The sequence below is a fragment of the Coregonus lavaretus genome (assembly GCF_964263955.1).
Source record: "Coregonus lavaretus genome assembly, chromosome: 20".
Classification (NCBI taxonomy): domain Eukaryota; kingdom Metazoa; phylum Chordata; class Actinopteri; order Salmoniformes; family Salmonidae; genus Coregonus; species Coregonus lavaretus.
In genome coordinates, this window is record NC_140007.1 from 5,384,105 (window position 1) to 5,400,926 (window position 16,822).

At 44.8% G+C, this 16,822-nt stretch overlaps 1 protein-coding gene across 1 annotated transcript in view; it reads left to right on the plus strand.

The window, feature by feature from the left end:
* Positions 1–16,822, plus strand: part of LOC311147581 (metabotropic glutamate receptor 7-like) — a gene marked incomplete at both ends in the record, with an annotated part of 124,341 nt that overhangs the window by 86,565 nt on the left and 20,954 nt on the right. The window contains 3 exons of the mRNA XM_084184326.1: positions 4,792–5,008; positions 10,573–10,708; positions 15,603–15,757. Of these exons, the coding sequence (XP_084040452.1) occupies positions 4,792–5,008; positions 10,573–10,708; positions 15,603–15,757 (508 nt within the window). The remainder of the gene's footprint in view (positions 1–4,791; positions 5,009–10,572; positions 10,709–15,602; positions 15,758–16,822) is intronic.

Consider the following 16,822-nt stretch of genomic DNA (forward strand, 5'->3'; position numbering starts at 1 on the left):
TAGATGGTGTGATGGGGTAACACAACCACATCCAACCATGTCAATGTGTTGCGCTCAGCCCACCTGAGTGATGCAAGTTAGCCGCTCTGAACCTGAACACTCATTAGATCTCGGTGATTCCACCGGGGACCGGTGAGGAGGGGTGAGGAGAGGTAAGGAGATACCAGTGGCCGTTTCCGAATACAGTACTAGCATATACACACTTAAAGTGCATACTCTGTACTCATCGTCGCATACTATTTAGCACCTACCGTTTAGTAAAAAGTATGCAGTATGCCACGGCCGCAACGCAGTAGCGGCTCCTGACTGGCTGAGTAGGTGGGGCGTGGCCGAGTGCGGGTGGGTTTTTCCAAAATCAGCAGACATGCATCACAATAACCAGCCTGATAATAGCTATTTTACAATTCTATTAATTTATTTAAACTCTGAATAGCATATACACACTTAAAGTGCATACTCTGTACTCATCGTCGCATACTATTTAGCACCTACCGTTTAGTAAAAAGTATGCAGTATGCCACGGCCGCAACGCAGTAGCGGCTCCTGACTGGCTGAGTAGGTGGGGCGTGGCCGAGTGCGGGTGGGTTTTTCCAAAATCAGCAGACATGCATCACAATAACCAGCCTGATAATAGCTATTTTACAATTCTATTAATTTATTTAAACTCTGAATAGCATATACACACTTAAAGTGCATACTCTGTACTCATCGTCGCATACTATTTAGCACCTACCGTTTAGTAAAAAGTATGCAGTATGCCACGGCCGCAACGCAGTAGCGGCTCCTGACTGGCTGAGTAGGTGGGGCGTGGCCGAGTGCGGGTGGGTTTTTCCAAAATCAGCAGACATGCATCACAATAACCAGCCTGATAATAGCTATTTTACAATTCTATTAATTTATTTAAACTCTGAATAGCATATACACACTTAAAGTGCATACTCTGTACTCATCGTCGCATACTATTTAGCACCTACCGTTTAGTAAAAAGTATGCAGTATGCCACGGCCGCAACGCAGTAGCGGCTCCTGACTGGCTGAGTAGGTGGGGCGTGGCCGAGTGCGGGTGGGTTTTTCCAAAATCAGCAGACATGCATCACAATAACCAGCCTGATAATAGCTATTTTACAATTCTATTAATTTATTTAAACTCTGAATAGCATATACACACTTAAAGTGCATACTCTGTACTCATCGTCGCATACTATTTAGCACCTACCGTTTAGTAAAAAGTATGCAGTATGCCACGGCCGCAACGCAGTAGCGGCTCCTGACTGGCTGAGTAGGTGGGGCGTGGCCGAGTGCGGGTGGGTTTTTCCAAAATCAGCAGACATGCATCACAATAACCAGCCTGATAATAGCTATTTTACAATTCTATTAATTTATTTAAACTCTGAATAGAATAGGAATGGAGTTATAGGCCTACTCAAGCTGGTTATAGGAAGACTAACACATTTAACCTATACCGTAGCCCATATAGCCCATCTATCCTATTTAAAAAGGACTGAAGACAGAAACAGATAATTTGGTTCTATTTCAAAATATTTATTAGTGAAACCAAAGTGCTGTAATGTATATAAATTAAATAAAATAGCCTAGTACACTCACCAAAACTTTTTAAATGTGGATCGCAAATTCAGAACCGCTGGACAGCTACTGAACATAATAAACTAAAGCACTGATCATTGGTAACGAGACCAGAATGACTGCTTAGGTTTGATCCATAAATTAAACAATTAAATAGGTAGCCTGTACTACAATACTAAAACAATCCATATGTTCAAATCAAAAGGCCTGATTAACATGACATCAACAAAGCCGCCACATCCCGAATCCCTGGTGCCGACATATTCAGAAAAAAAAAAAAAAAGTTTATTATTTCATTTAAAATCTCTGAAAAGAGAACAAAAAACACTTTTCAATGAGAAAACAGAAATCCACTTAGATTTTTTTTTTTACAAATACTTCTGTTTTCAAAGATGTACAGTAGCCTAAAATGCAATACTCGTGATAATTTTTAAGAGAATAAAAACTATTTAGAATACATTTGAACACCACTGCATCATCCCAATTAAGTAGCCTAGTTTTGTTGTTTGGCTACTTAAAGAGAGCTAGTGTCACGATCGTCGGGAACAGAGGACCAAGGCGCAGCGTTGAATGCGAACATATTTATTATTAGTGATACACGATCAAAACAACAAAAACGATAACGTGACAGTCAACGGTCTAACACAAACCAACTAGAACAAGATCCCACAACAAATGTGGGAAAGCAGCCTCTATAAGTATGGCTCCCAATCAGAGACAACCAGCCACAGCTGACACTCGTTGCCTCTGATTGGGAACCACTCTGGCCAACACAGAAATACAATACCTAGAACCCCGACATAGAAACACAACACATAGATTAACACACCCTGGCTCAACATAACAGTGTCCCCAGAGCCAGGGCGTGACAGCTAGGACCTACCTCTTCCAATGCATTGTGGAAATGTGTGCATCGAATTATACTAGATGAAGAGCCTAAATGAGTATAACATCCTGGCATTTAAACTATACTTGATATTTTACAGTTCACTTACTTGATTTTCACATGCTGAGAATGCGTCATGCGCGATTGCGTAGTTTTCCGTTATTCGTTGATTTCGGTAGTGCATCCCCATACAGTGAGGGAAAAAAGTATTTGATCCCCTGCTGATTTTGTACATTTGCCCACTGACAAAGAAATGATCAGTCTATAATTTTAGTGGTAGGTTTATTTGAACAGTGAGAGACAGAATAACAACAACAAAATCCAGTAAAACGCATGTCAAAAATGTTATAAATTGATTTGCATTTTAATGAGGGAAATAAGTATTTGATCCCCTCTCAATCAGAAAGATTTCTGGCTCCCAGAAAAGGGAGTGCTCCCAATCTCAGTTTGTTACCTGTATAAAAGACACCTGTCCACAGAAGCAATCAAACAATCAGATTCCAAACTCTCCACCATGGCCAAGACCAAAGAGCTCTCCAAGGATGTCAGGGACAAGATTGTAGACCTACACAAGGCTGGAATGGGCTACAAGACCATCGCCAAGCAGCTTGGTGAGAAGGTGACAACAGTTGGTGCGATTATTCGCAAATGGAAGAAACACAAAAGAACTGTCAATCTCCCTCGGCCTGGGGCTCCAAGCAAGATCTCACCTCGTGGAGTTGAAATAATCATGAGAACGGTGAGGAATCAGCCCAGAACTAAACGGGAGGATCTTGTCAATGATCTCAAGGCAGCTGGGACCATAGTCACCAAGAAAACAATTGGTAACACACTACACCGTGAAGGACTGAAATCCTGCAGCGCCCGCAAGGTCCCCCTGCTCAAGAAAGCACATATACAGGCCCGTCTGAAGTTTGCCAGTGAACATCTGAATGATTCAGAGGAGAAATCGGTGAAAGTGTTGTGGTCAGATGAGACCAAAATCGAGACCAAAATCAAGCTCTTTGGCATCAACTCAACTCGCCGTGTTTGGAGGAGGAGGAATGCTGCCTATGACCCCAAGAACACCATCCCCACCGTCAAACATGGAGGTGGAAACATTATGCTTTGGGGGTGTTTTTCTGCTAAGGGGACAGGACAACTTCACTGCATCAAAGGGACGATGGATGGCGCCATATACCGTCAAATCTTGGGTGAGAACCTCCTTCCCTCAGCCAGGGCGTTGAAAATGGGTCGTGGATGGGTATTCCAGCATGACAATGACCCAAAACACACGGCCATGGCAACAAAGGAGTGGCTCAAGAAGAAGCACATTAAGGTCCTGGAGTGGCCTAGCCAGTCTCCAGACCTTAATCCCATAGAAAATCTGTGGAGGGAGCTGAAGGTTCAAACTGCCAAATGTCAGGCTCGAAACCTTAATGACGTGGAGAAGATCTGCAAAGAGGAGTGGGACAAAATCCCTCCTGAGATGTGTGCAAACCTGGTGGCCAACTACAAGAAACGTCTGACCTCTGTGATTGCCAACAAGGGTTTTACCACTAAGTACTAAGTCATGTTTTGCAGAGGGGTCAAATACTTATTTCCCTCATTAAAATGCATATCAATTTATAACATTTTTGACATGCGTTTTTCTGGATTTTTTTGTTGTTATTCTGTCTCTCACTGTTCAAATAAACCTACCATTAAAATGATAGACTGATCATGTCTTTGTCAGTGGGCACACGTACAAAATCAGCAGGGGATCAAATACTTTTTTCCCTCACTGTATGTAATTGATCAGCTGTTGTCAAAGCAGAAAAGAGAATGACATCCTGGCATTTAAAGTATACTAGATTTTCAAAATGTCGCATACTATTAAACTTAATTTTTTCGCATACTTAAATGGCCTACTATTTAGGACGCAAGTATGGGTATACGGACACGGCAAGATTCTGGGTTTTCTCCTTTCTTTTCACATGCTATTTCATTTAGCTACACGTCACCTGTAAAGTCAACTGGAGCTTTGATGAGCCAAAGTTTCTGTGATATTTGCAGGGAACCGGGAACATCTCAAATTATGATAAATAGTTTAATAGTAATAATGATGATAGTCTTTATAGCTTTTTACTAGGTCTCAAAGTGCTTTTCACTGTCTGTCTGGTTGGAAATCACGTCATCCACCACCAATAATACATGTATTTAGTGAGGCGTATTTAGTAAGGTAAAACATTCAGAACGTTGCAGACAGAAATATAATGAATAGGGTTGAATGTTGTATACTGTTGTTGCACCCTCTTGAAAAATAGAGGAGTGAACATCACTTCCTCTCTGTCCTCCAATCAGATCCCTCAGATCAGCTACGCCTCCACGGCCCCGGAGCTGAGTGATGACAGGCGCTATGACTTCTTCTCTCGGGTGGTTCCTCCGGACTCATTCCAGGTCCAGGCCATGGTGGACATCATCAGAGCCCTGGGCTGGACCTACGTGTCCACCGTGGCCTCTGAGGGCAGCTATGGAGAGAAGGGCGTGGAGGCCTTCCAACAGATCTCCAAGGAGGCTGGTGAGTGATGGAAGTAGTAGTGGAAATGTTACTGTAAATTATAAGATACTATGGTACGATTTAGTTTTGGAGTTATCTGAGGCCGTCAATTACAGTTAGAGTTGTGTTGTTCCTCTATAAGCCGTTTTTACCCAGAGTCCCATACAGACAGATGAGTGATGGTGATCACAGGTGGGAATCAACCCTCCACCTTACAGCAGGTTGTAATTACACTGCCAGATTTAAGATGGGTAGTACACTGAAAGGCTGGAGAGGAGGAGAGAGGGGGGGCGGGGGGGTGTTTTGTCCATCTGGGGCTCACTATGGACCTACAATTTACTGTAAATGCCATGCTGAGACTATACAGGCAATTATATTTTGTAATAAATTAAGAAGTATTAATGAGCTTGACAACAATTAACATAGTGACTCTAGTTCTGTGAGTGTCCTTGGGTAAAATATGTTTGAAGAATATAAGAGTTTGTTCTTTGCATGCTGGCAATATCTGTTGTGTGGGAGAACTCTCAATTCCATTTCCATCCAAGTGACAGAGGCACTGCTTTAAGAAAGGATGACCTATTCCATCATCTGGCCCAGGAAATTACATTCCATGATCCACGGTTCAGCATTCATACAACTCCTCCCCTGGCAATATCGCTGTACTAAGGGAACCAAGGTTACTTCCTGATTCTCATCTTGACCTCTACAGATCCCAATACATTTCCTGTAATCTGCACCTACTAGCTAGACCCCTGTCAACCAATCTCCGAACCTCGGTACTGAGGAGTGATGCTAGTGTATGCCAACCTCTGAAAGGGAGAGAGCTAACGATATCCCATGGGTGACGATCAGAAGTCCGGCGGACATGAATATTTCATCTGTGCGCGTTCATGTGTAGTCTGATCACTCATTAAAACTTGAAGAGGCTGTTGTGGTGCTGGAGAGAACAGCTGCAGGAGGAGCCTCTGTAGAACACTGAGAGGGAATTGGGAAGAAGAGTCTGGATGATTTAGTTGGTTATTTTGGCGGGGGTTTTATTTCAGCTTGTTACATCCTCCAGTGCACACGGTGGGTCTGCAGCTACCAGATTGTTTTCTTTCTGTTGTATTTCCTTCACTGGTGTTTGTGTCTCAGCATATAGTCGGCAAAATGCTGCATTGATATTATTGCCTTGACTGTAAAAATATCACAGACGAGGGGGTTAGAAATTATAGGATATTGCTGTTGTTGTTGACTCATACATTACAATAGAGCTGCAGTCAGGGAATGTTCTGTATTCCCATACAAATCAAATAGGAATCATTTCCCTCAATGGAAGCCCTGCACAATATAGGCATTGTGATTTTAATAAAAGCATTGATTACGTTATGACATAACTCTGTATATTTATAACATCAAAGAATGTGCCAGTTTCAGCATCACATGCTGCATTGGATTGAAATGAACAAGTAACATACTGCATCTGCACTGAAGCAGCAGTGGTGCAATAGAAATAACTCCAATAACATTGAGAGAGAAACTTGCAGACCTAAATACACCCACAGTGTGTTGTTTGAGTTGATCTGTAGGGCCTTGAGATGTTTTGTGGGCTCTCAATACTTTTGGTGGGAGTGAAATGTCAGATGCATTAGTAGCGTTCTCGCTTCACCACTTCAAGGAGCAGCATCCACCGGACTAATGCAATATGGCCGCCCATTACCCTGTGTAGAGACTAGAGTGATGGTCAGCTCGTATCGATCTCTGATGTTTTCCACTCTCCTCTTTCCCCATTGTTTGGGTAGTCTTCCACCCTCGCAGTTTCATGCGAATGCACTCTCCTCGAAAAGAAGAAACATAAAGCGGATGTTTCCGGTTTTCAGGGATACAGTATTTTCAACATAACTTCCATTTCCCCTGAAAAATGGATGCGGGGACTCCTATCAGGCGGCTTTTCACGGCTGCTACGTTAGGTTATGCGAATGAGTTGTCTTTTCTTTAGAAGTGGAGCAAGGAAAGATTCATCTTGTTTGGATTTTCCTCGGCTTGGGTCCAGAGCGATGGAGTTTGTTTTTCCTCTTTGATAAACAGACTCATGCAAGCGCGTTTGAGGAGTAGATACTCCCACAGACATCACTCTTAAATTAATTGCAGTATGCTGCCACAGCCGTGTTTTCATATCACTAATTTGAACTGCGAAAAACCTGTCAAATTTTCTGCAGTGCGACTGGAGCGGAAATATGAAAGATAATGTTTTTATTTTACTTCATACATATGAAGTGACTTCACTGGCTTGCCCTCAGTATTTGACCAACAGCTTGGTGTGTTCTCGGAAAATGAGCATTCTAAACTGGAACAATGTACTCCTGCAGCCCTCCTCTCTATCTTCTAGAGTGAACATGACAAGTTGGAATGGAATATGGTATAAGGAAGGAATGAAGGAAGGGGCTCACACATACAGAGTAGGAATGGTGTTCCATTTCTGTGGGCTCCCACTTGAGCTGCATTGGGAGGAGCTGCATTGGGAGGAAAGTGGCATCGGAGGGAGCCTGTCGTTGTTCTGTCTCTGCTCTGGAGGTGACAAATATAATTGGAGAATTATGGATCCCCTTCGGGGGTGGGGTGGTGCTGCGGGTGGGGTGGTGGGGTCAGAGTGAAACGGGTAGTAGGGGTGTTGAGTCCATTGGGAACCACCCGGATTTCGGGGGAGTTTCCTGGAACGCCACGGTCTAATCTCCCCCCCATTTAGGGAATCTCCGGGATATGGGGATGAACACTTGAAGCTGTTAATGCAGCATATGACCTGTGGCACTCAGCCCAGGACTAGCAGAAGCCTGATGAATTAAATCATCATTATTTTATCTGTGATAAATTAATCAAACTGGGAAATGTGGAGCACCGAGTTGGAGGGGGGAGGATGTTTAATGTAGATACCGACCGGTAGGTCCATCATGATATAAATGAAGTATTGTGCTCATTGAAATGTCATAGGATTTTAATTTCACAAAAACCAAATGCTTACCCAATGCTTTTAGACTGTTGCATTAAAACTGTTTGAGGTTCTATGTTAGAATCTCCTATATCTAAGATTTGAATTCTCCACACAGAGCAGTGTGAGTAGTAAAACACTCCACTCTATGATATCCCCTGCATTTATCTCTGAGTTATAATTTTTTTTCCAACAGAGACTCTTTATTCCAGTGGCTTCTGTGTGAATGGAGAGCTCTCTCTTTCATGTCCAGAGATCAGACACTCTGCCAGTGGCAGGTGAAGACACTCAGACCCACAGCACAGAGTTCTGGCTGTAGACTCCTGGCTCTGAAGGGTCTGCCTGGTTTTCCCATCTTGGCCGACTGACGAGGAATTCTGCAGTCATTCTATAATTTTGCCTTGGTCTACAGCACACAGACAGTCTGCAGCCTCCGGGGCACTCTAGTCCTCACAGCATGTTCAAGCCTGGTGCTCAGAAAGGAAAACCACTCAAAAGGCTGCTTATCTTCATCAGTGGCTGGCTGCCTTGACCCATGTCTTTGTCATCTTCCAGCTTCAAGTGTGGCCTCTGCTTCCCATACACACAGTGACAGTGACAAGCATATTCTTATTGCCCCTAAAATCTAGATGTTGAATTAATCCTCATTACATGTGATACCCACCGACAGACAGACAGCCACATAGACAGCCCCGGAGCTAAAAGGTGGTGCTAATACCTCTCTAAGAATTAGCCCTAGAACAGTATTAGAGTTTCCCAAAAAGGAAACCTTGTTTGTAGCAGTGCCATAAGCCCTCCTAGAGCCCTGAAGAATCATGTAGAATCTCGGTGCTAAAATGGAGCTGTAGTGGTGTCCCTATGAGATCCTCTGGCTGCTGCTACAGCTGCCTCTGTCTCCGCTGCTACAGCTCCACAGATGCACCACAATACCAGACTACACTTTTCATTTTAACAGGAGAGCCAAGCTTTTGTGTTCTGTCCACTTATGGGGGATTACAGGAGCCATCCTAACTGTCTTTGTAGAGATATATTGTCTGGCAATCAGCAATATTTTCAAATTCTGTCTATGGCTGCTGCTGTGGGGATAGTAAGAGGGGGGTGGAGGACAGAGGGAGAGCTAGGAAGGAGTCCTTTAGATGGAGTTGTTTTTAGATGTAGCCCGGTAAACAGAGGTTGGAGATGTGGTTTCAATTCTGCAAGCTAAAAGCTGTTTATATCAAAGTAATGAGTCTGAGCAGACGACCAATTAGGAGATTCCTCCCATTTCTCTGTCTACTCAGGAAACCAACCCAATGTTGGAAAGGTTATCTGGTATTAGGAGTGCTTGAGTGGGAGAGATTTTAATTGGTTTGGATAGAGAAGCCTGGGTGTTGACTCAGGACCAAGCCTGCCTGCCGCTCATCATCTAGTTCTAGTTATGATGTGTCTTCAGGTGCACAATAATGTCTATTTACTCTAGATGAGTACAGTAACTGCTGGAAAAGGTTAGGTCAGCCCATGCTCTCAAATCTGCTCCAGTGGAAGGAATGCAATGAAGGTATTTGTTGAAGATATTATTTAATTTTATATATTTACATAATGAGCTCTTGAATGTGACCCGAGGATGATTAATCTATCAAAATCTGTCAAACGTATTGTTTGTTTTTCTCCTCCAGCACCAGTGATTACCTCAGCTCAACACAGAGCTACGGGACAATATTTAAAGATGACCTTAAACGCTTGACAGGACTAAATTAGGTCATATTACAGGCCCTGCATTTTAGATTCAGACAACCATGGATTACGCTAAATGATTGCCCTAATCAATATTCCCTCAAGGACAATTGCCAACTAAGTTTTGGCCGTATCTCTGAGTTGACTGCCACGGTCGGCTCGCCAAATATCTAATACCTATTTAGCGACGCACAGAAACAATCAGTACCTTTCATCATGTACAAACTCATTAGCACTGACCTGTCTGAACATTATTCATTGTCAATATTAATATCCTCCTTGTTTGTGTAGCCTGTCTCCAGATCTGATTGGTTGGTTGTCCATTGTGGTGTGTCTAATAATGACATTAAATGAAAAGTCAATGGGGAGGGGAAAACCTTTTAATCTGTGGTCACAAAGTGTGAAAGGTCTATTTACGTGCTCCTTCTACCCTGTTGACACAGTTTCCTATTGGTTTGGAAGCAGCTCAATACTGCTTCTAAGTCTTCTGTTGTACTGTAATGATTCACCCACAGCCCTCTATTAAGAAATGGATCCCACTATTAATTTGTGAGGGTTTTCCTTTCAGTTGCTCATTTTTATGCTTTTGTTCATCCCAAGTGATGTACCACTTACTGTAAACCACTCAGCTCAAAGCATGTATGACTCAAATGTAAATGAGTGTATAGTACATGTATATTGTTTCACTCAATTATCTTGGAAAGACAAAGATCCTATAGTGAGGATGAATAAACAATAAATATCTGTGTCTTTCAGAACTACTTTGTTTGAAAGCGGTCCATATCCGTATGGATCTGATTTCCATGTGTATGTGTTTGGGTGTTTGCCTCTGTGTGTGTCTCTGTGGGTAAACATCCCAGAGGGCTCATCATCTCTCCTTTTTTTTCTCTCTCTCTCCGAATTAAAGGTGGGATCTGCATCGCACAGTCTTTGAAAATTCCCCACAACCCCAAACTGGAGGATTATGACAAAGCCATCCAACAACTGCTGGAAACGCAGCACTCCCGGGCAGTTATCATCTTTGCCAGTGAAGAAGACATACGGTGTGTAGTTCAGTACACAGCATCCGAATGCATCTATGTTGTTTAGGGGCTTTGATGACAGGCCAAGTCGAGCTCTTTAAAATACATAGCAGAAACCCTGAAGACAGGTTGTAAGCACAGACAGATACTTTGTGAGTGTGTACACACTGGGTGTCTGTAACACAAACATGCCTCCAATAACACAAACATAAACATGCCTAGGAGGAGAAATGAGAATATGGAATATCACAACAAAGCAGCAGATATTATTTCATTTACAATACTTCTGAGTCTTACAATATGTCTCTGAGAGGAAACTCAACACTACAAGAAATAGACAGACGGATTGATAGACGGACACAGCAGAGAGAAAGAAAGAGGGAGAGACCTCGATAATGTATTGAAGACAAAGACGGAGAAAGATTGAGACAGCTTAAAGGACAAGTTCTCAATTTTTAATGTAAAGGGAATGTTATAGACGTGTCCAGGCACTTTTTTGGTGATTTCACTTGGTTTTGAGAAACGTACCCCACCAGCAATACACTTTTAGAAACGGCAAAGCTCTCAGTTTAGTGATGCAGGTCTTTAGATGTTGTACACATGAGATTGTATAATTTTGAACTTTATCCGCAACATTGTATTCCATTTTGTTGGACTCAAGCTGTGCTTTTCTGTGTGCGAGCATTCTTGTGTCACCACATTGGGAACGACACACAGAAAAGTATTGAACTTTTCCTTAAAAATCCTTTAACATCTTATATCTATCAATAGATTTAAAACACAGAGAATATAAATACATACATGGTGTAAATATACAATAAATATAAATGGCACACAACTTCTGCAATGTACTGATATACAGTTGAAGTCGGAAGTTTACATACACCTTAGCCAAATACATTTAAACTCAGTTTTTCACAATTCCTGACATTTAATCCTAGTAAAAATTCCCTGTTTTAGGTCAGTTAGGATCACCACTTTATTTTAAGAATGTGAAATGTCAGAATAATAGTAGAGAGAATGATTTATTTCAGCTTTTATTTCTTTCATCACATTCCCAGTGGGTCAGAATGTCACGATCGTTTACGAACGAGAAGGACCAAGGCGCAGCGTGATAAGCATACATGTTTATTTAGACGAATGAACACGCGACAAAACAACAAACGAAACGTGAAGTCCAAGGTAGCATACACACAACGTACCTTACACGAAAAAAGATCCCACAACCCACTAGTGCCAACAGGCTACCTAAGTATGGTCCCCAATCAGAGACAACGAGCTACAGCTGCCTCTGATTGGGAACCACCCTGGCCAACATATATCTATACATACTAGATCTAACCATAGACAATAAACATAGCACAACACGACACAGAAAATACACACCCTGACTCAACAAATACGAGTCCTAGGGTCAGGGCGTGACAGTACCCCCCCTCCGACCGCGCCACATAAACATAACAGGGTATGGGCCGGGTGGGCATTCCGCCTCGGAGGCGGATCCGGCTCCGGGCGTGACCACCACTTACTCTCCACCTCCCTGTTGCGCCCCTGGTCTGGTCTGGACCTCGGCGCGCTGCTTCCCCTCTCCTTCCTCCCACGACGTACCAAGTCCTGTCTGGGCCCTGGTGTGGGAGACGCCGAACCTGGAGAGGGGCTGACGTCTGGGTCTGGACTGGAACCGCTGACTGGAGCTGGACCCGACGACGGTGGAGCGAACTGCTCAGGCTCCGGACTGGAGCCGCTGACCGGATCTGGACTGGACCCCGGTGGAGCGGATTGCTCTGGCTCCGGAGTGGAGCAGCTGACCGGAGCTGAACTGGGCACCGGTGGAGCGGACTGCTCTGGCTCCGGAGTGGATCCGCTGACCGGAGCTGGACTGGACCCCGGTGGAGCGGATTGCTCTGGCTCCGGAGTGGAGCAGCTAACTGGTGCCGGACCAGGCACCGGTGGGACAGGCACGGGCCGTGCCGTACTGGACACACGCACCCCTGGCTTGATGCGAGGGACAGGAACGGGACGTACCGGACTGGCGACGCGCACCACTGGCCTGGTGCGGGGAGCAGGAACAGACCGGGCCGGGCTGGCGACACGCACCACTGGCTTGGTGCGAGGGGCAGGAACAGGCCGGGCCGGGCTGTTGACGCGCACCACTGGCTTGGTGCAAGGGACAGGAACAGGCCGGACCGGGCTGGCGACGCGCACCACTGGCTTGGTGCGAGGGACAGGAACAGGCCGGACCGGGCTGGCGACGCGCACCACTGGCTTGGTGCGAGGGACAGGAACAGGCCGGACCGGGCTGGCGACGCGCACCACTGGCTTGGTGCGAGGAGCATGAACGGGCCGGGCCGGGCTGGAGACGCGCACCACTGGCTTGGTGTGGGGAACAGGAACGGGCCGGGCCGGACTGGGAACACGCACCACTGGCTTAGTGCGGGGAGCAGGAACGGGCCGTACCGGACTGTGGAGGCGGACTGGAGGTCTGGAGCGGAGAGCTGACACAACCCGTCCTGGCTGGATGCCTACTTCCACACAATATGTGTGAGGCATTAGCACAGGACGTACGGGGCTGTGCACGCGTACTGGCGATACAGTACGTAGCACCGGCGCAGGATATACGGGACCGAGGAGGCGTACTGGAGACCACGAGCGTTGAGCCGGCACACCCCGTCCTGGCTGAATGCCCATCTTCGCACGACACCTCGCGGCACAGTACGTAGCTCCGCATAACACGGAGCCTGCCCAGTCACACGCTTCCTAGCATGAGTACGGGGAGTTGGCTCTGCTCTAACACTAGGCTCCGCCAACCACCCTTTTAGCCCCCCCAAAAGTTTTCTTGGGGCTGTCTCTCGGGCTTCCTCCTCGGCCGGCACCTTCTGCGTTGCCGCTGCTCCTCTCTATAGCGCGCCTCCACTGTCTCCTCCCAAGGACGGCGATCCATTCCGGCCTGAATCTCCTCCCAAGTCCAGGATCCCTTCCCGTCCAGGATCTCCTCCCAGGTCCAGGCTGTCTGCTCCTGGACACGCTGCTTGGTCCTCATTTGGTGGGATCTTCTGTCACGACCGTTTACGAACGAGAAGGACCAAGGCGCAGCGTGATAAGCATACATGTTTATTTAGACGAATGAACACGCGACAAAACAACAAACGAAACGTGAAGTCCAAGGTAGCATACACGCAACGTACCTTACACGAAACAAGATCCCACAACCCACTAGTGCCAACAGGCTACCTAAGTATGGTCCCCAATCAGAGACAACAAGCTACAGCTGCCTCTGATTGGGACCACCCTGGCCAACATAGATCTATACATACTAGATCTAACCATATAAAATAAACATAGCACAACACGACACAGAAAATACACACCCTGACTCAACAAATACAAGTCCTAGAGTCAGGGCGTGACACAGAAGTTTACATACATTCAATTAGTATTTGGTAGCATTGCCATTAAATTGTTTAACTTGGGTCAAACGTTTCGGGTAGCCTTCCACAAGCTTCCCACAATAAGTTGGGTGAATTTTGGCCCATTCCTCCTGACAGAGCTGGTGTAACTGAGTCAGGTTTGTAGGCCTCCTTGCTCGCACACGCTTTTCCAGTTCTGCCCCCAAATTTTCTATAGGTTGAGGACAGGGCTTTGTGATGGCTCCAATACCTTGACTTTGTTGTCCTTAAGCCATTTTGCCACAACTTTGGAAGTATGCTTGGGGTCATTGTCCATTTGGAAGACCCATTTGCGACCAAGCTTTAACATCCTGACTGATGTCTTGAGATGTTGCTTCAATATATCCACATCATTTTCCTTCCTCATGATGCCATCTATTTTGTGAAGTGCACCAGTACCTCCTGCAGCAAAGCACCCCCAGAGCATGATGCTGCCACCCCCGTGGTTCACGGTTCGGATGGTGTTCTTCGGCTTGCAAGCGACCCCCTTTTTCCTCCAAACATAACGATGGTCATTATGGCCAAACAGTTCTATTTTTGTTTCATCAGACCAGAGGACATTTCTCCAAAAAGTACGATCTTTGTCCCCATGTGCAGTTGCAAACCACAGTCTGGCTTTTTTATGGCGGTTTTGGAGCAGTGGCTTCTTCCTTGCTGAGCGCCCTTTCAGGTTATGTCGATATAGGACTTGTTTTACTGTGGATATAGATACTTTTGTACCTGTTTCCTCCAGCATCTTCACAAGGTCCTTTGCTGTTGTTCTGGGATTGATTTGCACTTTTCGCACCAAAGTACGTTCATCTCTAGGAGACAGAACGCGTCTCCATCCTGAGTGGTATGATGGCTGCGTGGTCCCATGGTGTTTATACTTGCATACTATTGTTTGTACAGATGAACGTGGTACCTTCAGGCATTTGGAAATTGCTCCCAAGGATGAACAAGACTTGTGGAGGTCTACAATTTGTTTCTGAGGTCTTGGCTGATTTCTTTTGATTTTGCCATGATGTCAAGCAAAGAGGCACTGAGTTTGAAGGTACATCCACAGGTACACCTCCAATTGACTCAAATGATGTCAATTAGCCTCTCAGAAGCTTCTAAAGCCATGACATCATTTTCTGGAATTTTCCAAGCTGTATGAAGGCACAGTCAACTTAGTGTATGTAAACTTCTGAGCCACTGGAATTGTGATACAGTGAATTATAAGTGAAATAATCTGTCTGTAAACAAGTGTTGAAAAAATTACTTGTCTCATGCACAAAGTAAATGTCCTAACCGACTTGCCAAAACTATAGTTTGTTAACAAGAAATGTCTGGAGTGGTTGAAAAACGAGTTTTAATGACTCCAACCTAAGTGTGTGTAAACTTCCGACTTCAACTGTATGAATCTTCATAGGTTGCTGTGTACCCCCCTAATGGATTGCATGTGTCCCTTCTGCTTTCTCCTAATTCACACATGGCTGCCCTTGCAGGGGAGTTCTCAATGCCACCAAGAGAGCCAATCAGGTGGGCCATTTCCTGTGGATTGGATCGGACAGTTGGGGGGCGAAGAGTAGTCCAATACACCAGTTAGAGGACGTGGCTGTGGGAGCAGTCACTATACTGCCCAAACGCTCATCTATTAAAGGTACACACACACACGCACGCACGCACCACGCACGCACGCACGCACGCACACACGCACGCACGCACACACACACACACACACACACACACACACACACACACACACACACACACACACACACACACACACACACACACACACACACTATATGGACCATATACACTATAATGACCATAGACTTGGCTATGTGCAGTTGTAGGAGACAGTAGAACGCGTATTGTTGTACTGTGGTCTTGTGCGTAGCTCACAATCTCTACTGTTTTACCAGCAGTTCTGCTCAGTGTCACTACAATAACAGCCATTTATCATTACAATCCGGGGACTAGGTGGAAAGTGAAGTGTGGGTTTTTATAAAGCTTTTTTAATTAGAGAGGTCTAGACAGGACAAGACTTAGTCTGGTAAGAGCCAGAAGGCAAGAGGAGTATATTAAACCAGCATGCATCATTGATGTCACTTTCAAAAGAAAATCAGCCGAGTCATTCATTCATGATTAGTCATTATCTCTCTGATTCAGCTGATAAAACTGACCGTGTGAGAGAGAGGAAACCTGTGTAGACATTACTGTAGGACTATGAGTACATCACAGCTGGAAATGATACATCAAGCCTAGCTCTGTCTTTGTACTTGGTATTGATTAATATTACTGCTGATCTATTGATTTCATTGTATATTACAGTAATTCATTTACACACGGTAGAAGAAGTTTTAAAAAAGAGTGCAACATAAAATACATAGACATACAGGTGCGTATATAGAACCCCCACAGAAGGCTTTCTCATAAATAAATATAAATGCCCAAAGCATAAAGTGTATTACACAAAAGTTAATGGATATATACTCTGTATATACAGACACCTACAAGGTACTGCCCTCAAAGGAAATACTGTAGCGTATAGACTTCACATACAAACCCTGTTCTTATTTACAATGCATCATGTCATATTCATGTGATTTCCAAGATTAAAGATCCAGGTGGTACACAGGAACTACAGTGGTCAAACTTGAATGAACAGTGGTTTAGTTGTACGGTAGCTATGAGACTAATACAACTCTTAACAGCCAGT